The sequence below is a fragment of the Balaenoptera musculus genome, chromosome 7 (assembly GCF_009873245.2).
Source record: "Balaenoptera musculus isolate JJ_BM4_2016_0621 chromosome 7, mBalMus1.pri.v3, whole genome shotgun sequence".
Taxonomy (NCBI): Eukaryota; Metazoa; Chordata; class Mammalia; order Artiodactyla; family Balaenopteridae; genus Balaenoptera; species Balaenoptera musculus.
Window position 1 is genome coordinate 41,554,439 of NC_045791.1, and position 24,696 is coordinate 41,579,134.

The 24,696-nt window shown below is 45.8% G+C and overlaps 1 protein-coding gene across 11 annotated transcripts in view; it reads left to right on the forward strand.

Moving 5' to 3' along the window:
* TANC1 (tetratricopeptide repeat, ankyrin repeat and coiled-coil containing 1) overlaps positions 1 to 24,696 on the forward strand; it is a 240,369-nt gene that overhangs the window by 172,010 nt on the left and 43,663 nt on the right. For 9 of the 11 annotated variants that reach the window (XM_036858841.1, XM_036858845.1, XM_036858843.1 and 6 more), the window contains 8 exons: positions 4,114 to 4,377; positions 10,756 to 10,878; positions 11,699 to 11,980; positions 12,751 to 12,908; positions 15,260 to 15,491; positions 16,638 to 16,804; positions 18,591 to 19,198; positions 23,919 to 24,027. In XM_036858841.1, the coding sequence (XP_036714736.1) occupies positions 4,114 to 4,377; positions 10,756 to 10,878; positions 11,699 to 11,980; positions 12,751 to 12,908; positions 15,260 to 15,491; positions 16,638 to 16,804; positions 18,591 to 19,198; positions 23,919 to 24,027 (1,943 nt within the window). The remainder of the gene's footprint in view (positions 1 to 4,113; positions 4,378 to 10,755; positions 10,879 to 11,698; positions 11,981 to 12,750; positions 12,909 to 15,259; positions 15,492 to 16,637; positions 16,805 to 18,590; positions 19,199 to 23,918; positions 24,028 to 24,696) is intronic. The other 2 variants (XM_036858848.1, XM_036858849.1) reach the window with 2 other exon arrangements.

Consider the following 24,696-nt stretch of genomic DNA (forward strand, 5'->3'; position numbering starts at 1 on the left):
GCGCACAGGCTTAGTTGCTTCATGGCATGTGAGATCTTCCCGGACCAGGGATTGAACCCATGTCCCCTGCACTGGCAGGCGGATTCTTAACCACTGTGCCACCAGGGAAGTCCCTTAATTTATTTCTTGATGTTCTTTTAAACCTACAACTTGATTTAGATCCCACCAAACTACTTACTGGGCCCTGGACTTTACTGTTTTTTTGGTTTTTTTAATTCTATTTCAAGTGAATGTTCAACATATGAAAGAACCTTCAATAGGCAAAGAGGGGATGAGGGAAAGTTGGGAAGGAGAAGGAATCATTTTTTTGCAGTGCCATATATAGCAAAACGTTTAATGACTGAGTGGGTCTCTATCTTTGCGTCCCCCTCTCCCAGTCAGACTCTCTCCTGGCTGCTGTGAGCCCACGACTGGCCTCTCGCCACTAGCCCCTGCCCAGGGGCTGCTGTTTTTAACAAGGCAGATGTCATGAACTGCAAAATACTTTTTAGCCACAGATACTTTACAGAACTCCTTTTACATGTTGAGAATTGTACAAGGCAAAGGGAGTTTTAATACACACTGCATGTGCAGTCGAAAGGACTGGTATTGGACATACCACCGACTGTGTGTGTGTGTGTGTGTGTGTGTGTGTGTGAGAGAGAGAGATCAGTTTCTCCCCAGTGTGTTTCCATATCTGTAAAGTGGGATTGATGGTTCTCAGCCTTTCCACCTCTTCTCTCGTGTTGTGGTGATCATGTATATGTCTTAACATAATTAGAAAGTGCTTTGGAGGTGGTGTAGCCCTGTGCACTAGTAGGTCTGGTTAAAGGTGCTGTTTCTACAGAGGAAGATAGCCCCCTGTCCTTGGCTAAAAGGAATTTTCAGGTTACATGGAGCATCAGAAGTAGTAGCACATGAGAATCAATGAGTGGTACCAAACCTAATTTCATACTGACTTGTAAGGCACAGCCTAACCTCGTAGCTTGGTACAACTTAAGGCCTGATAAGTTGCTCATTTTACAGAATCCTGTGTGTTTGCAGAGTGACTGAGACCCAGCCTGAGTGATGGTGGCAAGTCTTAATTGACGAACACTGGCATCTATAGTAGTTGAAGGAATAAGATGTTAGAATTTTTGAGTTGAGTTGTTAGGGAACTTTTCAAGATTATCCAGTCTCTGGAAAATGTCAAATGGAACTCATTTTTTAGAGCTTTTTTTTTTTTTTTTTTAAAGAAACATCATGTTAGGATGTTGCCCTGTGAGTGTTAAAACTTGAAGGCGACTGGGTTAACTTAATTAGGAGTTTATTTCTGTTAGCTTGGAAGAAGAATAGGTATTTTTTGAGTAGCTTGTCATTTGTTATAAGAAATACTTTCCCTTTCTTGGAGACCGTGGAGCTTCCCTCTTTGGTGTGCTTCCTAGGTCGTGTGGGAGAACTGGGGCCTTTATCTGCCCCACTGGATCTGCTTCAGAGCTGCACTGTGCCTGAACCGAGATGAAAGTTCACTGCCTGGGCTTCCAGCCGTCAGCCTGGGTCTGGTACTGGATCCCAGGGAGGAATGTTGTGAGGTGGGGCAATCTTAGTGGCGCATCTCTGGGGGAGGGCCCTGGCTTCAGAGCTCCTCACCTGCCTGCCTCTGAGAGGGCCCTGGTGAGTGTGGACTCTGGAACGCATCCCTTAGTTGAACTTCATGAGGGCAGTGGGAGAGTCTCCTACTTACAAACATACTGTAAACTCATAATATCCTCCTTTTGAAATCGTGGCCCCATCTGGGACTTCTCTTCCCAGCTGCTGTTCACTGCAGCTGGGGGCCTTCTTCCTCCACCTCCTTTCCTTCTGCTCACTGCCACAACCTGAATGGTGCCACTCATCAGGACCTGGGCACCTGTGGCTGTGCTGACAGAACTGGGCTTTCAGCCTGTCCCTGCAGCCCATGAGCCCTGACCAGAATGTCCCTGCCTAGCTGCTGCTTGGGTCCCGGAAGCCCTGCTTCTGGTGCTGTCACTGGTAACAGGGAGTAGGGAAGTCCCGGTTTCTGTTCCCACTGCTTGAGGTCTGAGTTAGGATCAGATCCTTAGGGGTTTGATTCTGCAGTGCATGGCACTTAGGGAGAGCCAATGAGAAAGAACATCACTCTGACATTGTTTGTTTTTCACTTTAAGAATATGTGCCCCCAGATAAAACAGCCACAACATAAAAACCAGACCAGTCACCCCAGCCGCTTTCTGTAACTTAGGTATTGGGGTAGCCTGGGAACCTAATTACAACATGCCTGCAGGAAAAGCATTCTGAGTCCTGAGCACTGGACTTTTAAATGAAAGTTTGGAACACAGTCACAGCTTATTAATAGGGTTATCATTAGTAACTAATTGCCATTGAGGCAATAATCTCATTAATAAATTAGAGTATTCCTGTGATGCCCTTAGCATAATCCGTGATATATACAGTAACCTTCAATAAATATCAACTGCTGCTATTACTACCACCACCTGCATTTTTAGGGTGGAAAGAGTCATACTTAATATACGTATGCTCATATGAATGATCCATTTAAAAAACACACAATGGAGACTGTGATCGATTCCAAATAGATGGAGAGATTAGTATTAATACACCTGCTAGAAAACTTGGAAATGCTGGGAGTAATGACAGGTACCCTAAAGATGTGACAGGCCCATCTCAAATCAGCTTACACTTTGGTTAGAGACATAATGTCAACAATCCTGAACCAATAACAGTGAGATTGAACGTAGTTTGTTCATTTGCTCATTTGTTGAATAAGCAAACATTTACTGAGCACTGAGTATGTGCTCAGAAAAGGGAAGGGATCAGCTCGTGGTGAATCCTCTAAGGAGGCTTCAGCATGTAGAAGGGATTTTTAAACAGGGAGATAAGCAGTGGGTGATAAGTCCAGGCTGGGGCAGCAGGAGCAAAGATAGTTTTAGAATTGTGACAGGATACCCTGCGGTTGCATCACAGGAGGAAATGGTTTTGTCCTTACTTCTAAACCATAAAGAGCATTGTAAAAACAAACAAAACAAAAACCCCTTCAGACCCTTTGATCCTAGATAACAGACTGTGTTGGAGCTAATTCACCAGCCTGCTGATAAAGTGTGTATCATCGGGGTATGTTGAAGAAGCAGCTTAATCCAGGCAGCTGGGTCCTGAATGCCCTCTGACCTTGTGCACTCCCATTTAAGTCTTGCAGTTAAGGGCCTGAGCTGCTGGGATCCAAATAAAGATCAGAGGACCTGGCCTCTATTCTCAAGGACTCAAGCCGGTGTTGCTTGCAAGCGGATCACATATGGCTCAGTGTCTTTAAATCAGAAGTGGCTGTTTGTAGATTTGTGGAGTGAATGCTGCTGCTTTCCTTCATCATATTCGTCCTCTTTTGCCAAGATGTTTTTCCATCCTGCTTTTCTTAGAAGAGGTTAAATTTTAATTCTGCCGTCAAGTGTCCCTTCCCATGCTTGCATATTCCCGGCGCTGGTTACGTAGAGGTTTCCATTCTAAGCTGCTAAAGGAATAAAGTCAAGTCAGCCTCTCTGGATCGTCTTGAACAGATGTTATAAAGTTTAATTCTAAGGATCAAATTTCTGTTTGACTTTATAATCGTATTTTTGTTTTATAGATTTCTCTCCTACATCTTTTCTGTATTAACTATTGTGCTGCCCTGCCCCCTCTCTTTATACACAAATGTTATTAATTTGGGAAAAATACTTAAAGGTTCAAGGGAATTTAATGAGATTTGAATTCTTTTGTGAGCAATTCATCTTTGTTAAAAGACAAGGCTATATCATTTCCAAATTACATAGATTTACTGTTAGCTCTCAGATACTTTTAGACAGCTTTTTCATTATCTTCTTATCAGAGTTTTCTTTTTCCTCCCCTGTAGAATGATTTAGCAGTTTATTTCCCCTGATAAGCAGCATTCTTCTGATTTACTAAAATACACTGTATGAAACATACTTTGATAAAAATCTGTGCGAGCCAGAAAACTTTCCATTGATCATGGGGAAGGGTGTGTGCGTGTGCGTGTGTGTGTGTGTGTGCGCGTGTGTGTGTGTGTGAACTCTCAACAGCCCCAGCAATTCCTGGCTTCCTTCAAAGTATTTTGGTCTCTCATTTCAGCCACAATTACAAGTTCATCCGAAAATGATGACCGGAGTGGCTCCAGTTTGGAATGGAATAAGGACGGAAGCCTAAGGTTAGGGGTACAGAAGGGAGTGCTTCATGACCGCAGGGCAGATAATTGCTCCCCAGTGGCAGAAGAGGAGCCCCCTGGGCCAGCGGAGAGTGTGCTGCCCAAAGCCGAAGCCTCAGTTGGAGATGGTCCGGTCCCTTATTCTCAGAGCTCCAGCTCGCTAATAATGCCACGGCCCAACTCAGTTGCAGGTAAGGCCACCTTCTCCCTGGAAGGGTGATCTCACTGGGTCTGAGGTGCCCCCTGCTCACTCTCTTCACTTGGGAATCTAATCCAGACACAGGCCAACCTTGTGATCATGGGTCAGGCCCTTACCTTTTGTAGGCCTTAGTTTACCCATCTGTAAACATGAGGGTAAACCCATATGTAAACATAAGGCTGCACTTAATGGTCTTTAAGTGACCCTTCCCCTCTGGAATTCTTTAAATCTAATATTTAGACTATATGGCTCTTTGTGTTTGAGGGAAGAAAGCACCAAGAACACTGTCCTTGTTTTTTGTTATTTTGAGCCGGACTTAATTCAGGATTTACAGCTTGGTCAGTGGGAATTGTTGTTTAGAATGAGTTTGTTAATATTAGCTCAAAGAATTTCTAATCCAACTTTCAAACTAATTTTTTGTAATTGAGGCCCATCACATAGATACGAGGTCCAATTTTTGTATAATTCAGTTTTAAGGGAGCTCATAGTTTAAAACATAAGCAGCAGGAAAGAGAGCTCTCCATCAAGGAAATGAAAATAGGTGAGACAGACCTGCCTTCAGCAAGATGTGGCAGCCAGAGCTGAGAAGAGAATGCAGAAGTGGTGACTGGTGCTGGCTGTGACTGGTCAGTGAGTGGTTGTGAGGCAGGGAGACTAGTTCCCGGCGGGTGGGGAAGGGAACTCGGCATCTGAGCTGTCGTGCCTGCTTTAAGGTCCCAAGTTTCTAAACTCAGTGCTCTTCTGTTGAATTTAGAAGAGGAACTTGTTTTGATCATTCTTTGTTACCAGTGAGGCGCTTTAAATTTCTCCTCTGCCAAGGCCCGGACCCAGGATCTTTCTTCCTACATCAAAGGATTTCTCTGTGATTTTATATTGCTCCTTTGGGATGTGCCAGGCTGCTCTGGTTGTTATTGGGTGTGTTTTACAATGGAACTCTGAAGCAGCTGATAAATAAATGGCCCTAATGGAAAAGTTCAGAGACACAACTCTTAATTCAGTTTCAAAGGGATTTGGCGTGCCTGCCAGAGGGAAGTACTGAGAGCTTTATGCGTATTGAGTGATGATTCTTCCAGAAGCTTTTGTGTCCTCCCACCACCCTCCCACTATCTACGGCATAACATGTTGCACCCAAGGCATTTTAGACCATTTTTACTTGGATATGATGAATGGTTCATTTGTATTATCCCATTACTTCATAGCTTTATTGACTTCAACAAAATAGCAAACTCATATTCAATTTAATGAAGCTATTTCAAAATTAGGAAACACATTAATAAATTACTTTAACAGTGGTAAAAGGACCCCCTTTCGGGTTATGTTTTCTGCTTGATGTTCTTTTATGTGGTTTCCTGCCACGTGAAGTGACAGTGGGTATGAGCTGAGTGTTTCCAGGAGACTGCAGTGATTATAGAGCAGGCCTTTCTGATTTCTGCTGTGCTCATTCATTAGCATCTATGGATGCACTTGAACTGGACCTCCTGTGGAATTGGGAGGGTTTTACCTCTGGTGTTGAGCAGTGACTGCCTAGCCTGATGGGTTTGCTCATTTCTCCGTGTTGCATATTTTATAAACTAAAAACATATTTTGGAAGGAAGTAGTATCGATTCTGCTAACAAGCTGGGAGTCTGGTAGATTCTTCATTGCCTACCCTCTTACCCCTAAAGCTGAACCTCAGTTAAGAGGGAATGCCAAGAGTTTTCAAGTATCATTAAAAAGAATAAAAGACTCAGGTTATAGGCTATATGCAGTGCTGTTTATCTAGGGATTAGAAGGCAGGCTGCTACAAACAGGGCAGTAGGCAAGGCTCAGTGTTCGAAGGATTGAAGTAAAATGGGAAGGACCGTATACTGAAATCTCTCGGAAGTGTTTGCATGTCAAGATCCACGTAAACACAGAGAAATTGCCGTTTGATAGGAAAGCTCTTTTGGTACGTGAGGGCAGAGTAAGGATTAGCAGGTGAAGGAAGGGTGATGCCAGCTTCCCCAAGGGACATGGTTCCCCTGGGGGGTGAGGATATGGAAACAAGTTCCTAAGGCTGCCTGCCTGTACTGTCACTGAGCCTGTTACAGAGAACTGGAGTTGTCGCTTCAGTGTTAACTGTCTCGTACAGTGAAATTTTTTGGTCAAAGATTATGAAAGTAAGTTGGCCAGCTATGGTGATTGTTTTGCTCTACAGAGATTTTTCTTTGTAAAAGCATTTGTTGAAGTGGAATTGATTTAGAAAGCTGCAGTCAGGTTATTACTGTATATGCCACATCAAAATGTATGACACGGACACCTTATTCCTTCATTAAAAAGCAGAATGAGAAGCCTTTAAAATGATATCTTGGATAATCCAGAAGTTGGGTAATTGGGTTCTACCTGTTTTTTAAAATATTTATTTATTTATTTATTTTGGCTGCGCCGGGTCTTAGTTGTGGCACGTGAGATCTTCGTTGTCGCATCTTTGTTGTGGCATGGGGACTCTTTTCTTTTTTTAATATTTGAGTATTATTTTATTTTTTTATACAGCAGGTTCTTATTAATTATCCATTTTATATATATTAGTGTATACATGTCAATCCCAGTCTCCCAATTCATCCCACCACCACCACCCCTGACCCGCCCTGCTTTCCCCCCTTGGTGTTCATACGTTTGTTCTCTACATCTGTGTCTCAATTTCTGCCCTGCAAACCAGTTCATCTGTACCATTTTTCTAGGTTCCACATATATGCGTTAATATACGATACTTGTTTTTCTTTTTCTGGCTTACTTCACTCTGTACGACAGTCTCTAGATTCATCCACATCTCTACAAATGACCCAATTTCGTTCCTTTTTATGGCTGAGTAATATTCCATTGTATATATGTTGCACATCTTCTTTATGTATTCATCTGTCTTCAGACATATAGGTTGTTTCCATGTCCTGGCTATTGTAAATACTGCTGCAGTGAACATTTGGGGTGCATGTGTCTTTTTAAATTATGGTTTTCTCAGGGTATATGCCCAGTAGTGGGATTGCTGGGTCGTATGGTAGTTCTATTTTTAGTTTTTTAAGGAACATCCATACTGTTCTCCACAGTGGCTCTATCAATTTACATTCCCACCAACAGTGCAAGAGGGTTCCCTTTTCTTCACACCCTCCTTAGCATTTATTGTTTGTAGATTTTTTGATGATGGCCATTCTGACCGGTGTGAGGTGATACCTCATTGTAGTTTTGATTTGCATTTCTCTAATAATTAGTGATGTTGAGCATCCTTTCGTGTGCCCCTTGGCCATCTGTATGTCCTCCTTGGAGAGATGTCTATTTAGGTCCTCCGCCCATTTTTTGATTGGGCTGTTTGTTTGTTTTTTTTTGATATTGAGCTCCATGAGCTGTTTGTATATTTTGGAGATTAATCCTTTGTCTGTTGCTTCATTTGCAAATATTTTCTCCCATTCTTAGTTGCGGTATGTGGGCTTCTTAGTTGCGGCATGCAGGATCTAGTTCCCCCACCAGGGATCCAACCCGGGCCCCCTGCATTGGGAGCGTGGAGTCTTACCCATTGGACCACCAGTGAAGTCCCTGGGTTCTACCTTTTGGACTACCTGTTTTTGTCTTTTGAAATTCTAAGTGAATCACAGAACACTGTGTTTAGTGTAGGAAACCAACAAGCAAAATTACCAGCCAATTTTCTTGAAACTCTAACTGGTAATTGCCCTGGACTTAATGGTATTTACCTTTGATAGGTTAATCCGTGGTGTTTCAACAGATGTTTCCCTTTGCTCAGCTTAGAGAAGTCTCCCTCTGCTTCTCCCTCCACCTACTCCACCCCCACCCCCTTTTCCCCCCAAAAAACCCTCTTTCCTGCAGCGTCTTAAAATGTACCTCTCACCCAGATGTTAGACACAACGTATGTATGCAGTGAGTATAAATTAATTATAATTAATTTAACTGTAGAGATACTAGCAGTAGGTTTATTGCAGCATGAAATTATTGCTTCCTCTCTGATTTTTCTGGGCCCTGTATAGTGTTCAGGCTTTTGAAAGCACTGATTGTTAAATACCAGGAGCGAACTAGTTTTTGTAGTGTCCGAGCATCCGTAGGCACGTGTGAGAGGACAGCACGTCAGCCTGGTCACCTGATCAGCTGGGTGGGTGTCTCCTGGGCGCGGTGCTAAGCAGCTGCAGTGTCACTGCTACTCCTATTCCATCCATCTCAGTGGCTGTGATGATACCTTAGAAAGCCGAGGGAGCTGGCAGCTGGTGGCTTGCAGCCCTGCTGAGCAGTGGTCCATTTCAAAGCAGCATATTCGTGTTTTAAATAGAGCTCTGGAGTTGCTGGGGCCGCTCTGTTGCTTGCTTCAGAGCTGAAGCTGTGGTGACTGGATATCTGAAAAGAGGCATTCGAAACTCCACTGTCTTCTGCCTCTGTGTCAAACTAGGGCTTTTTTGCAACCCTTTCTTTGGCATGCCCTTCCTAGTCTCTTCTTAAACTTTTCGGTTGCTACGAGATTATGAACTGGATGTCATGTTTTGACGGGTCAGGGTGGAAAGGCAAATGGGAAACCTTTGGAGGCTGCAGGCGTCTTTGTGCTCTCCGGGGCTGAAGCAGCAGCAGGTCAGGCAGTCGTGGCTCTTCCAGCTCTGAACTGAACCGGCTTGTGGATTGTTCTACCTCAGCCTTCAACATGTGTGTTTATTCACAGTGAGGTGTGCTGAGGAGGGGGGCATTTGCAGAGGCCCGAGTCAGAGTCCCAGGTCCCAGGTGGGAGCCTGGAAATACGTTCCAAGCTCTATTATTAGAGGGAACCAGGGTGATGGTTGTGGTCCTTGTGGCCCTCCGAGAAGTTTCACATGCCCTGGTTGTGAAGGACCTGGAGAGAAGCTAGAGGTTGCCATTGGATTCCCATAATTTAGGCCCATGTGGAAGTCCTGCATAAGGAGTTAACTGAATCTTTCTAACAGGAAAGATTTGGGTGGCATGTTGACGTAATGTGTACAGGGTGTGTGAACAGGCTGTGGATATGCATTGAAGAAGCATCAGTGTGTGCTTTTTTAGAGTCAGGGTGTCTGATCTTTCTCCATGGCCTGGGAAGGTGAGTAGGGCATGTGGTTGATTGCCCTTTGGAGGCTGCAGCAAGAGGGGACACAGCATCACAGAGCCAGGCCGTGGAGCCACGCAGGTGCCTGTTGAATGAAGGAGTGAGAGGAGGTGGTGCTACCAGTGAGGAAGAAAAGGACCGAGGCCTTAGGAGGGGAAGTAGGAAGGGCCTAGGTCGGGCAGGTGGTCCTGGTCGGTGGTCGGCAGCTGTGTCAGAGCCCGTGGGGTAGCCAGAGGGTTTTCAGCAGGCAGACGGCCCAACTTGACTTCTGTCCCTCCAAAGTTCATTGCACTAATGATTTCACCAGTCCTTAGAAGTCTTAGCCCTGGGAATATGAGTTCCTCTCCCCCATCATTTACCCTCAAATGATATCTGTATTTTATCATCCTGTAAGATAATCATATGTCTAGGATTGTCAGTACTTTATAATTGGACTACTTAACCCACAAACCAAATTAGGTTTAATGTTATTTAGATTTTTCTCATTGTGACCTAGGATGTGTATGTAAATAAGAGGAGGTTCCTTTTTTTTTTTTAAGGCAAAAACATGTACTGTATATTTGCTTTAAAGATTTGCTAAGAATTAACAAAATTATTTTGTACTGATTATTTTTATAATTGAACTGATGTATGCTTCAGTTAACGATCCCTAATGCTTTTTAACAGGTAGCTATGTGCTATGAGTGTTATTGATTTGATCAGAGGTAAATGTGATTACTTATTTTTAGAATTAAAAAAATGCATACATAGATGTAATATAGTATAATATGTAGTCTATAATGTATACAGAAAAATTTGAAGCTTTCTGATAAAGTCCACTCGGCTACTTTTACCACCAAAAGCTGACTTTTAGGGTTCTGAGCACTGTGGAATTGTCCGTGCAGAATCTGCTCACTTAGTTAACAAGGTTGGAATTCCAGCAACAGCAGAAGGCTCCCTGGAGCTGCAGAGAAGACAAGTCACCGTGCTGCGTGTTTGCAGTCAGTACTGAGTACCCTCGATTGTCAGTTTTCTTCATAAAAATTTTTGGTGAGGTCTGTCTCTTTCCATGAGTAATGGAGACTTCTGGCAACCATATCAACGTGACTTTGACTCAAGAATGAGGAGCACTTAGTTTTGTCCACTTTTCAGTTAACGACATTGCCGGAAAAATTAACTGGGGTGGGCAAACAAAACCAAAATCACCCTGAAGTAAATTTTGTTGAAAGCCTGAAATGAGTCGCTTAGTAATTTATAATTTATAGTAGTTTGGGTATGTTATTAAACTCAACTTTGAAGAGACTAAACTTCAGTTTAATATTACAGCGACGAGCTCAACCAAATTGGAAGATCTGAGTTATTTAGACGGACAGAGAAATGCTCCCCTTCGGACATCAATTAGGTTACCGTGGCACAATACGGCCAGAGGCAGGGCACAGGAAGTTAAAGGTATTTATCTTTGCATCCGCTGTGATCATGGCTATGATGAGCTCATTCACTAAACACGGGAAGTCTGTGGTAACCAGCATTCAAGCCAGCTGTTTTAAAAACATGCTGTGAAGTGTGTGTGCGAAAAGTTTATCTGTAAGGTGTGCTAGGAGGCCATCCTTAACAGTTTTGGGGCTTCTTTCTTATACTATGTGATTAACTTGCTTCTGGAGTTGAAAAACTATTCTGCAATACGTTGTTTTGAAGTGAGGAGTCCTTTAACACTCACTAGATTTTTTGGTCACCAACACAGAATCGGCTTTGTTACAGTTCCTTGGGCTGTATGGGCCACCTCCCGCTTCTACCCGTAATGCACAGTTGGGTGGCCAATAATCTCACCATAATGGGCACAGCACCACCACACCCAGATAAGAGCTGGGACTCTGTCTCCAGGGAAAATGCATTTCCATTTTATTCCTATAGGAGTGGAAGAAACATGTCTTAAGTACTGTTTCAGATAAACTGATGAGACATGGTTTGGTCCCTTCACCACTTTCTCTAATCCTCTGTGTGTCTCTCTTGAGTCATGAGAATAACTTAGAAGCATGAAAGGACTAGAAAGTCATTTTAATAGGACCCTTTGTAAGGCCAATAGGGTACGATAAATGAGGTATTAGGAAATATTACTAGAACCAAACTGGTAATATTAATACTTCCGGATCCCTTGTGTTGTAAAACCAAAGTCTATGCTCACAGTAACATACAAGCAATGATAAACTGAGTTTTTTAGTGTATAAAATTATGTCATTCTTCTAAAATAATGATTTTTTTTTTTTCTAAGCACGATTTGCTCCCTACAAGCCTCAAGACATTTTGTTGAAACCCCTGTTGTTCGAAGTACCGAGCATAACTACAGACTCTGTGTTTGTGGGAAGGGATTGGCTCTTTCACCAGATAGAAGAAAACTTGAGGAACACAGAACTGACAGAAAACAGAGGAGCAGTGGTTGTTGGAAACGTGGGCTTTGGGAAGACGGCGATCATTTCTAAGTTGGTGGCACTGAGCTGCCACGGAAGCCGCATGAGGCAGATTGCTTCCAACAGCCCCAGTTCATCACCGAAAAGTATGTCCATGTTTAACTGCTTGTCTAGTTTATTATATTACTGTAAGATAGATGGAGGAAATTGCTGTTTGGATAGACATAAATTCCCCATTTTCCTCAAGTTGTCCCAGCTGCTGTATCAGGTTTGTGATTGTATGCTGGAGAACTATCAATATTTATCTCTCATGGTCCTCTGCAGCTCTAACCTGACGTGAGGCCAGCCCTCCCTGGTGTTCTCCCGACTGTCAGGCCTGTCCCCCTCTTGATGTGGGCAGTGAGGCCTGATCAGATGCTCTGGGGAATTCAGGGTCCTAAAACTGAGTGGGTTAGACTTCTGGCACAGCAAGCCAGAAGGAGTCTGTGCAGAATTCGTTTGCACCCTGTTTTCCACAGCCTTTGTCTTCTATGCCAGATTTACCAAAAGTATAAAAACGAACCTAAAATCAGAAGGAGTAGCCAAACAGTTGACCATTCTTAGCTTACTTTATATGTAAAAAAAGAAAGTGTCTCTAACATGGTAAACAGGGACAAGTGAGCCAGGAAAGATTTTTTTTTTTTAACCAAAAGGAATGTAATAAAGGCAACCAGAAACAGCAGTTCTCCCGGGAGGGCACCTGGATGGTGGAAGACAGGGCTGAGAGAGGGAGCCTTGTATCCCCATTTGGGCCTTTGCAGTTGTTACCATGTTCACTCATTACCTGTTAAAATACTCTCTGGGTCCGACCAAGAAATATGTTCAATATTCCACCCTATCCTTGTTGTAAATAATGAAACTAGTCTCTTCGCTGCAGCTTCAGATTCCTCCCAGGATCTTCCTTTCACTCCATTGCTTTCACCAAGCTCTTCTACAAGTGGTATCAATGCAGCTAAATCCCCCCCTGGGTCTGGGTCTGATACTCCTGAGAACCAGAGACCAAGAGAGGATGCAGTGAAATACCTCGCTTCTAAGGTAATCTGCTCCTGCTTTACGGGAGCCTTCCAAAGAGAGAGGTTTGCTGGTTTGCCTTTTGAGAAATGAACTTTAAAAAGGGATCTTAAAACAGAGACAAGAGTTGCTTAATGCGAAAGTGTAGCTTTTGATAAAATTGTGGTAGAGTACGCCAAATAAAAGATATTAATGAAAATTAGTATCTTAGGACACTGGCAGTAGACTTTTATTCCTCCTAAACAGTGGATTGAAAGAGTTCCTCAAAGCAGCCAGGGGTATCATTGCACTTGCCACAAATCCATCCTTATGAGCATGTGTCCTCGTTCATTTCATGTGAGAGCAGGAGATTGGGAGCCTTTAACCCAGTGACCCAGGGCTCCGCCCCACCTGCACTCTGTTGCCTAGAGCCCTTGGTTACAAGTGTCTTTCTGTCAGAGGTTTCTTGTGATGTTGTGAGAGGCTTGGCCAATTTTCCCTTCCTAGATTCATGGTCAGTCATGATCCTTCTGAAATTTTCTATCTGCTTGACATCTGGCACAGGTTCATAAGCTGCCCTCCTGCATTGAAGCGGTTACACCTCTCATTCCTGGTGAGCCACTTGGGTCTCCATTCCTGGGGCAGCAGTGGAGTGAGTTGGTGGAGCTGGAAAACCACCAGGGGTGGACAGCAGTGAGAAGCATCTAGTGAGGAAACCCCCTGGGGTGAGGTTGGTGCAGGGGAACTGAAAGGAATGCTTCTCTGCCCCAGATCCCTTCTCCTCGCTTCTGCTTCCCAGATGAGGGCCGTTCCTCACCCGGCATGGGCAGCCCTGATGCCCTGACCACTGATTCGGGGCAGTCCTCTGGTCATGAACGGGTGATATCTGAGATGAGGGATGTAGTGCAGACTTCAAAGCCACCCCGTGACAGTGATTTTTCAAACCACTTTGTGACCCACAATATGAAATACATGTTACACTAAACACCTGATACTCACACACAGCGTCACACACCCAACTGAAAAAAAAGCATTATAAGACTACACTTATTCTTACATCCTATAAAATTCACTGTATTAAATTAAAAAAAAAAAACTTTTATGGCTCCAAATTGGTTTCGTCACCCACTGTTGGATTGCCAGACACCGTGCTAGGTGGGCTGTGGTGCTAGCTCATTGGTGGTTCGTGCAAGCTCACAGGTCCTCTTGCGTTGCAGCTGACCTCTGTCCAGGTGAGAGGCGAAGAGCAGTCAGCTTCCCTCTGAGTGTTGATGATAAATTTAATCAAAAACGGAAGTCACATGGCAGTTCCAAATTGGCCACATCTACTCTTGCCACTTGCTTTTTAAGAGTCTACAGACCAGGAATCGAATCCCAGAAATTCCACTGACTGTCTGTCACCCTGGCGACGCATTCAACCTGTGTGTCTGCTGCCCTCACCTCTGAACCGTAGCTAGTGGTTCTCGTCCTACTTATGCAGGGGTTGTAGGATGGAGTGGGACAGCAGTGTCGCAGACCCTTCTGAAAAACATAAAGCACTTTACATGAATGTGTTTTGACCTTTTTCACCCCCCCTTCCCTGGTACGTATATCCCTCCATTCATCCTCGTTTGGGAAAGTCTCAGATTTTTCATTTATCGGCAGTGTGCCTCTCCTCTCAAGACAGTGCCGCATTTGGCACTTTCCTGGGGGTCTCTCTCATGAATAGCCTGTTGCCACTTCAAATCCAAATCCATCCCAACAAAAAGGATCCTCTCAGTGCTTGGGCAGGACCCTCCCTCCTCCTATGTGTCCCTTCACAAGATAGGCAGGAATCTGGTAGTGTCTGATGTTGATCCTTCAAACAGTGTTGCTGTTGAACTTCTCCATGGTGTCGCTGGAGACGGCCCTCCTGCCAGGGAGAGGAAGCAGCTGTGACTTGAGAGCCTGGCTTTCATTGCCACCAATTTTATCTGCTTTTTGGGAGCCGCAAATGAGCTCCTCAAGGAGATGCTGCTGTTTTTGAAAACAGAAATGTAGTGAATATGGTACTTGTGGATGTCGAGAACGTCGGGATTGCTTGGAATTGTTTCAAGCCAGGGTAGGCTTTAAGTCTTATGAATGACTTTTATTAGTTTATATTCAATACAGAGTAACTTGTGCTGATCTTAGTGCCAGTCAAGATGGACTTGTGGCTGCAAGTAAAAGTCGGCCTAAGATTTGCCAGACTTCAGAATTCCTTCCAAAGTAAAGGGATAACTGAATCAATTAAGCTAAATAACGACTCAGTCTTGGGGAATAGAAGCAACGTTTTCTTGTTATCTCGGAGAACGGAAAAATTGCATCCCTGATGGAGAGCCTGCAAGGTGCCGTGTGAAGAGGATGGGGCGTTGCTGACGACTCCGCTTCTTCTGCAGGTCGTGGCCTACCACTACTGCCAGGCCGACAACACCTACACGTGCCTGGTGCCCGAGTTCGTGCATAGCATCGCCGCTCTGCTCTGCCGGTCCCATCAGCTGGCCGCCTACCGAGACCTGCTGATAAGGGAGCCCCAGCTCCAGAGCATGCTGAGCCTCAGGTCCTGTGTGCAGGACCCGGTGGCCGCTTTCAAGAGGGGTGTGCTGGAGCCACTCGCAAGCCTGAGAAACGGTACCTCCCAGCAGCCATCCGTGTCCTCCCTCTCCCCAGGACAGTCCTCAGAAGCGGGGTGGGCGTCCACTTGACTCGGGTACGAGTGAAGTGGGCCCAGGGAGGATGTGAGTACATCTCTCCTCCCCTTCCTCAGAGCCGTCTCCCCAGGGCTCCTCCTTGCTCCACTCCAGATGGTCTTGTTTTAAATTTTATATCTCTAGTGAGAATTAACTCCGCAGTTGAACATTTCCAAAGTAGCTAATTTGTAACCATAGGTTATTTAGATGACTTGCTCTCTAGAAACTGCTGCCTGCATATTTTGCACTCCTAAGGCGGAGGGGTGTAAGTTGATTGTTTGGGAAACTTGCCAGCATGTTTTTCCAGGGGCCTCTGCTCAGTTGAACCTAAAGCTGTTTCTAGAAGTGTCCGTTTGATTTTTTTGCCCTTGAATCTTCTCCACAGTAGGGGCGTTAGTGATATTATGGGCCTTTGACTTTTTCCGTCTTCCCTGCCCCCTTGCTCTTCACCTTTTGAGCTAGTTTACCTGCCTACGTAGCACTTCTGCCAGATGGTGCCAGAGAGAGGGAATTGAAACAGATATGTCTTCATTGCTCCTCCTCCCTGGGCAGAAAGTTGGCACTAATGGATAGAAAACTAGATTCGGGCTTGGAGGAGTCTATAAAGCAGAGTTCTCGCCTCCATTGGCTGTGTGCCTCAGACCTGATGCTTTGCCCTTTGCGGGTCAGATTTCCTCGCCAGAATCCATCCAGGGACCTCTAGTGGGGGTGGGGTGGGGGAAACCTAGAGTCTTTGGCAGGTTTCATCTCGGTCCGTGTTGGTTATCTTTGCTGTAGCTCATCCCAGTGACAGGAGTTTTTGAAGAGCTAAGTGTATCATATACATGGGTGAGATTCTGCTAATGTGTGTAATACAGTATGTTTCTGAAAACTGTGTGGTGAGAATTGGTTTTCTTTTGGCTCTGTGCTCTGGTTTTCATTACAAATTTAATAGAAAATATGCTTCTGTGAAAACCATTTCTTCTGCCACATGTAAACCTTTTTAGTTTTCCCTAACACTTTAAATTGTGCATTAAAATACACTGGGTGGTGCTATCTTATAGAAATGTATCATTTCCTAATTAAAAAAAATTATTTTCTCCTTTAGAGCAGAAAATTCCTGAAGAAGAATACATTATTTTGATAGATGGTTTAAACGAAGCTGAGTTTCATAAACCTGATTATGGAGATACACTTTCTTCATTTATTATCAAGATTATTTCTAAATTCCCTGCCTGGTTGAAGTTGATTGTGACTGTAAGAGCAAATTTTCAGGTAAAAAATAGTTCTCAAATGTCTTTTCAAGACCCCAAACCCCAATTTTACAGTTTTTACAATTACAATTTTAGATTAATACTAACAGCTTAAACTGTTGTAAACCATTTAGCTGCTGAATTGAAAACTGTATTAGAGCTTTGAAATATTAGTGCACAGAGCTCTAAACAGGCAAAACTCTGACCTTTTTACCCCCAAGGCACATTTATCAAGATGTCAAGTGAGTTCCTTATTATCATCAAGCTGTACTTGTGCTTCTAAAATAGAAGTGTCTCGCCCTGGTTCACCATAACTCAGTTTGGGGGGCTCTTTGAGGTGCCTGGCTAACAGGTCTACCAGAGTTTAAAGTTATTCCTGCTTGTACTTATTTGTATGGGTTTGCAGTGGGACTTTGTTTTTTGGGTTTGTTTGTTTGTTTGTTTGTTTTAATGAAGGGAAAAGGGAGGGATGAAGGAGAAATATTTTTAAGGCCTATTCTGAATAAAAGTCTAGTTTTTCATAAAACTTAGCTATGAGGTAACGCTTGCAGCGAGATGAAGAGTGTGTGTGTTTTTTTAAAATTCTCTTCCTCATCTGTCCCCTCATTTAAACCCTAAAATTATATCGTAACAGCCATTGACTCCTTCCCTCCTATCCATTTTTAGTAAAGACACAAGACATTAGATTCTGATTTTTTTCCCTTTTAGGATGATATTTATTTTAAAATAGCATTTGGGTTCTTTCCTTCCTCATTAAAAGTAGAATTAGACCTCATTCGAACTTGGTGTTTGTTTTCACGGACATGTGATTCATACACTTTTCAGTCATTTTTCACCCAGTGAGCGGGATCTGGCAGTCAGCAGCACAGCAGCAGGAGTCCTTTGTTTTACATGCGAGCTGTGGAAGTTTTCAGAGGCTCCGTTAGCATCTGTGTAAAATGGGGGGGGGGGGGGAATTGTCCTGAGCCTGTCTCCTACAACTGTCACATGCAATGAGGACATGTCCTTAGCTACTTCACAAATGATAGAGGGATTAAAAAAAAAAAAAACTCATCTCTGCTGTTAGGTGTCAGGACAGTGCTTATCTGTGGGATGGCAAAGGGACACGGGGCTTCTGGGAGCTGGCAATGTTCTTTGTCTACCTGCTGGTCCCACAGGTATATTTGACTTTGTGGAAGTGAATGACACTGTGCAGTTAGGATTTGTGCACCTCTGTGTATCACAATTCAACTTTAAAGTTTACCAAAAAACAGCAGCTAAAAAAAAAAAAAAAAAAAATGACAGTGGGCTCTACGAATGTCCAGCAGCTTTGTTACGGCAGGCTGTCACTGGAGCCCAGCCTGGGGGCAGTTTCGGATGTCCCTGTTGGGTTATGCAGCCCCAGTATCTAGTGCACAGCGAAGGATGCCTCTTGTCTGGCCATGGTCTTAGATGTACAGTGTTGGTTCGTGTCTGTCCTTGTTATTATAATCAGTTGCACAGTGTAAAGATGATGGGTATCAGGTCACCTGGGGGCCTCACTGCCCCTCGGCTGGTCTGCTCGAGGCTCTTCCATCTCACTTGGCTCTGCGTCCCCGGATAAGGACCTCAGGAAAGCCTTTTCTGATTTGATCTCGCATCAGGAATTTCTTTCACATAAGCTTTTTATCTTCAGTTTATCCTATTACATGTTTTAATACAAAACAAAGAGTCCCTGTAATCCGTGAAAATCCTCCTTGAAAGGAAACCAGTGGGTCTGGTTTGAAATGCAGCTGACGTGAAAAAGGAACTCTCTGTGGAGTGGCACTGCGCGTCTCATTCTTTTGCAGGAAATCGTCAGCAAGCTGCCGTTCATCAAGCTGTCCTTAGACGACTTCCCAGACAACAAGGACATCCACAGCGACCTGCACGCCTACGTCCAGCACAGGGTCCACAGCAGCCAGGACATCCTCGGCAACATCTCTCTGAACGGCAAGGCCGACGCCGCCCTCATCGGGAAAGTGAGCAGCCACCTGGTGCTGCGGAGCCTCGGCTCCTACCTGTACCTCAAACTCACCTTGGACCTCTTCCAGAGGGGACACCTGGTCATCAAGAGCGCCAGCTACAAGGTGGTGCCCGTGTCGCTGTCCGAGCTCTACCTGCTGCAGTGCAACATGAAGTTCATGACCCAGTCCGCCTTCGAGAGAGCGCTGCCCATTTTAAACGTGGCCCTCGCATCCCTCCACCCCATGACAGACGAGCAGATCTTCCAGGCGATTAACGCCGGCCACATCCAAGGGGAGCAGGGCTGGGAGGACTTTCAGCAGAGGATGGATGCCCTCTCCTGCTTCCTCATTAAGAGGCGAGACAAAACCCGCATGTTCTGCCACCCGTCCTTCAGGGAGTGGCTCGTGTGGAGGGCAGATGGCGAGAACACGGCCTTCCTGTGTGAACCCAGGTACGACGGGCAGCTCTGTGCAGGGAGTCTGATGTGTGACTGGGGAAGGGATTCCAAACACTAGTTGTGCTCTTTTTTTTTTTTATTTATTTTATTTTTGGCTGTGTTGGGTCTTTGTTGCTGCAGGCGGGCTTTCTCTAGTTGTGGAGAGCGGGGGCTACCCTTCATTGCAGTGGCTTCTCTTGTTGCGGAGCACGGGCTCCAGAGCGCAGGCTCAGTAGTTGTGGCTCACGGGCTTAGTTGCTCCGTGGCATGTGGGACCTTCCCGGACCAGGGCTCAAACCTGTGTCCCCTGCACTGGCAGGCGGATTCTTAACCGCTGCGCCACCAGGGAAGCCCTAGTTGTGCTCTTTAACAGAAAGACAGTACAGCATGAATAATTCAGGAAGGGTGATGGAAAATTCTCTCTGCTGCTAAACAAAAGCTTCCTTCCTTTAATTGCTAGGATTTTAGGACTCCTCAGTACGTGTGGACGAAAGAGAAGCTCGGCAGTGCCCGGGCCATATTGCTCTGGTGATTCTCTTCTAGATCCCTGCCCCCTCGCACAGGGGTCACCCGTGGGAGAGTGTGGCATTAGCTGCAGGGAACAGCCGGCTTCCTCCGACCCTGTTCACGGCTCAGTTTCTTCACCAGAGGGTCTGTGGACTGTCTCGCATGCTCAATGCTGCCACTTCCCACCACCTCTTGAGCTTGTGGCATCTGGTCCCAGAGATCTGATGTGTCTGCGGGCCCAGAAGGGAGCACAGCCATCACATCTGGCCTCCTCGTTTTGTATTTGTGTTCTGCACTGTGTAACAGACTGGGATCTGGGGTGGGGAGGATTCAGGTTCGGAGCTCAGATGCCCCACTTACAAGATGGCGATGGGGCACCTGCATCTGGGGAGTCAGAGGTTCCACTGAGGCTTTGCAGCAGGGCTGGGCCGGGATGCAGGTCTCCTCACCGCCCAGGGGAGGAGACGGGTGGGAAGCCTGCCTGCCCTGTGGCATATGGTGCCAGTCAGGGTGAGAGACTGGGGACTTCGAGGTGCGAACGCTCTCAGTAAGGGTGTGTTCATGTCCACCACCTCTGCCTGGCCCTGGCCTTGGCCGGCATCATTGCTGTCTTTCTTTTTTTTTTTTTTTTTTGCCTGCGTTGGGTCTTCATTGCTGAGCGCGGGCTATTCTTCGTTGCGGTGTGTGGCCTTCTCATTGTGGTGGCTTCTCTTGTTGGGGAGCACGGGCTCTAGGTGCGTGGGCTTCAGTAGTTGTGGCTCGCAGACTCTAGAGCGTGGGCTCAGTAGTTGTGGCGCACGGACTTAGTTGCTCCACGGCATGTGGGATCTTCCCAGACCAGGGCTCGAACCCATGTCCCCTGCATTGGCAGGTGTCAGGTGGGAACCACTGTGTCACCAGGGAAGTCCATCGTTGCTGTCTTGAATGGCTTCTGCCCTCTGTGAGTCAGAATTGCTCTCGGCCCTGGGTAAGAGGTCTGACAAGCTGCTAAACCGTCTGCTTTGGGCTGGACTGGACCTTGGATCAGATGCTGGGGCCAGAGATGAAATGAATACGCACTTGGGAGCCGCACACTCCCTTCCTTCCATGACTGTTGACTTAACATTGACACACTAGGTCTAGCTGCTCTTTTCATGTTGTGGATAAGGTGTTTTCTTAGGCAACATTGGGCTAAGAGTTTCTTATCTTTTGAACCTGCTTTGGGGCTATAAACTGTAACTCCCAGGTTATTTAGCCAGACCTTAATGACTAGGTGAAATGTGTGCTGTGACATGTTTAGCCAAATCAGATCATTTTCTAGGAAGATAGTGAGGTGGAGGCCAGCCTTGCTGACATGAGATAGATGGGCCTGGCTTGGCCTGTGGGCAGAGTCGAGAAGAAGGAGGTGCTGTATGTAGGTCACGCTGAGGTGTTAAGTTTCAGAAACTAGGAATGGCGTTGCTCTTAGAGTGGGTAAGAAAGGCAGGGGCGACCTTGGATTTTAGCAGTTTGAGTTTATGGGGTTGGTGGTGAGGTTCTGAGACAGGTGGGGTCTAAACGGTTGGAGGAGAGGTTGGAGTTGAAGATCTGACATCACTGACGGAGAGGCAACGGTGGGATGTAGTGAGGAAGTGCAGTGAGAGGAAAGGGAGCTCTGGACTTCTGGGACAAGGAGAAGGATTTCAGGGAAGGAGGTGAGGGGAGTATGTGCTGTCAAGAAGTGAAGGAAGGTGAGGATGAAGGGGAAGCCATTGGCTTTTCATTGTGGGAGGAGGGCCCTAGATCCTTCGGAGATTCCTTCCATTGGGTTGTGAGGCGTGAAAGAGGAGAGAGCCAACATCCTGGCATGGGAAGTGGAAGGGTCGAGAGGTTTCGGGTAGCTTGAGGGTGGGGAGGGGTATTGGTTTATGTTTTTAACAACGCAGGGGATTGGGACGTTGTTGGAAGCATCATTGAGACAGCATGGGGAAACACAATCAGTGAAGAGGGAGAAATTGGCAGCACAAGGGAGCGGGGTCAGCTAGCCTCCTCTGGCTCCCGTTGAGTCCGTTCACAGTGCCGTTCCAACTGGATTTCGTCTTGTTTACGTGTGTCTCCAGTCCAGTTGCTGAGAGCTCCTCAGGGCAAGGACCTCGCGTTGTTCCCCATGGGATCCCCATTATTAAGCCATGATGCTGGCTATAGGGGGATGTTAACGCACAAATGAATGAATGAGAAACTGGGTTACGCTGATGAAGGCATCACAGGCACTCACGTTGCACAGCCTGTGGTCAAATTCTGCTCAGCCGTTACCACCTGTTTGATCTCGGGCACATCATTTACCTGTCCAGGCTTCTGTTTCCCCATGCAAACAAATTGGGGGTCATAAGACGTAGTGATTCACAGGGTCGAACAAGTTAATGAAATAATTTAGTTAACTTTCTGCATCTGGCATGTAGTAAAAGCTTGATATGTATAAGCTTCAGAAAATGAACAGACTCGTAAGTGCAGGTAGACTTAGAAGAAGGGGGCACATGACCCCAGGGCCAGGAAAGAAGGACCTCAAGGTAGATGGGATGTAGAGGAGTGCAGGTGCCCCGTGACTGCCTGGTGAATTGTCTCCTCAGGGAGGTGGGAAGCCACGTGCTTAGCTGAGAGCACTGGACGCCTTTGGCCCAGCCACTGAGGGCTGCGTGGTGGTCACCCACAAGGGCCAGCCAGCCACAGTGCTTGGCGTGTCCTTGTGGTGGACGCAGATGGCATGGCCACAGAGCCGGCAGACTGGGAGACTGAGGATGGCTGAGCCTGTGGGTGGGAGAGTGGCCCTGACGAGAGTGATGTGGGACTAGCCCATGGATAGGGACCACGGAGGGCATGGAGCAGTGGAAGGTGGCAGAGAGTGTTTTCCATGGGAGCAAGGGAGGCTCTCATCTGAGAGGGGAAATCAAAGCTTGAGGTCTGGGAGGTAGTGTGTGGGAGGGAGCACAGGGCACGTGCTCTAGACCCTGACAGGACGCGAGGCAGGACACTCAGTGGCAGTGTGGTCTTAAATGTCATGCCTTCCCCTGCAGGATAAAAAGCAATCTCGTGGTTTCCACCTGCCCTGATTTCCTCGTCTGTAACATGATTTATACTTGATTTGAGAAACAGGCAAGCATCTGGATAGATAAATATGATTTAAATGATGAATGCTTTTAATCCTCTAGATCAGCGACTACTAGAAAACACATTTAGAAGAATGCTTTTCTTTTTCACAGTTTATCTTTTCCTCCACAACTAGCTGCTTTTCCTCAGCAAAACAGCACTTCAACGTTTGTCAGGTTAATAGAAATAAAAATAATTCACCCTGCACAGAGGTCACTGCTGTGACCTTGGAGTAAGCAGCCCTTAGCATCTTTTCCAAACAGATTGGCTCGGACAAAGGCATGGAGTCCACAGGAGACAGAATGACTCCTACAGATGTAGAGGGGAAAATGGGTAGGATGGCTCCTTCACGAGAGGGTTAGTTGGGGGATTAATTGGTGGGGTCAGTTGAATGTCTACCCTGTGCCCAGATGCAGCAAACCTACTCATACAGCTTAGCATTTTTACCCCTGCAAGGAAAGATCTGTGTTCCATTCAAACCTAGAATTCTAGGTGTTTCTGATCCTGAGCTCTGGCTGTACATGGCCTGGTTTTTCTTTCCCTTCCATTGTGAGGCCTTGGCCTTTGGCCCAGGTCTGTCCCCAGTGGTGACTGTACTGAGGGGAGGCCTGAATGTCAGGTCCAGTGGTGGTTCTGCTCCATTTGTCCACTTGCACATCTGTCCGTCCGTCCGTCCATCCATCCAAGAAATGCGTATTTGCGTTCTTACTGAGTCTTGGGCATTTGCTAGGTTTGGTGGCTATAGCTGTGACTTAGACAAGACCCTTAGTCACATGGAGTTTACATTTTTGTGACAGACATAAATCAACAAATAAACTGATGAGAGAGTGATGGAGGATGAACAGGGGGCGGGTGGTTGCATTGACAAAGACCTGCCCTGTCCAGAGGCTTCTCTCTGAGTCACTCCACAGAGATAGAGGAATCCTGAGAAAGCCCGTAGAATGACTCGAGGAATAAACAGCAGTGACCATCTTCTGTGAAGAAGCAGCTTTCCACCCGTTTTGTGTGGTGATGCTGAAGCACCAGGAGACCAGTTCAGGGGTCGAGGGGGCGATGTTCGCCCCGAGGGCCTGCAGAGAGATGGACTCGGGTCTTTGGTTACCAACCTGTGTGTTTCTCGTCCTAGGAACGGGCATGCTCTCCTGGCATTCATGTTCTCGAGACAGGAGGGCAAGCTGAACCGCCAGCAGACCGTGGAGCTCGGCCATCACATCCTGAAGGCACACATTTTCAAGGTGAGACCCCCACCACTGCAGGCAGCAGCCCTCCATGAGCCTCATTCCCAGCCCAGCCGCTTCCCTAAAAGTAATCGTTGTTCTCACTCAAGTGTGTATCTACTGCTGTGATTAAATTTTACTTTTTCCCTCTCTAAATCTTTTCTTTTCACTTAAAGGTTCCACTTCATTCATTCCCTTTGCTTCCTTGTTATTTAGTTGTTGAAGAACCAGATTTCGTGACCTGTGTCATTTCATACCACCTGGATTTTCTGATTGTGTCCTTATTTCTTGTGGCCTACGTTAACATGTTCCTCTTTCCTCTGGATATTTTATCATTTGGTATTTATAGCGAGCGGCTTGATCAGGTTCAGGTTTGATCCCCACCCCCTCTGCCCCACCGGGTGTCACAATTACTTTATACAGGTAAACCTTGTTTTATTGCACTTTGCTTTATTGTGCTTTGCAATTTTTCTTTTTTTTTTTTTACAAATTGAAGGTCTGTGGCAACCCTGTGTTGAGCTAGACTTTCGGGACCATTTTTCCAACGGCATTTGCTTACTTCATGTCTCTGTGTCACATTTTGGAAATTCTTGCAATATTTCAAACTTTTTCATTATTACTTGTGGTGGTGATATGTGATCAGTGATCTTTGATGTTACTACTATGACTTACTGAAGTCTCAGATGA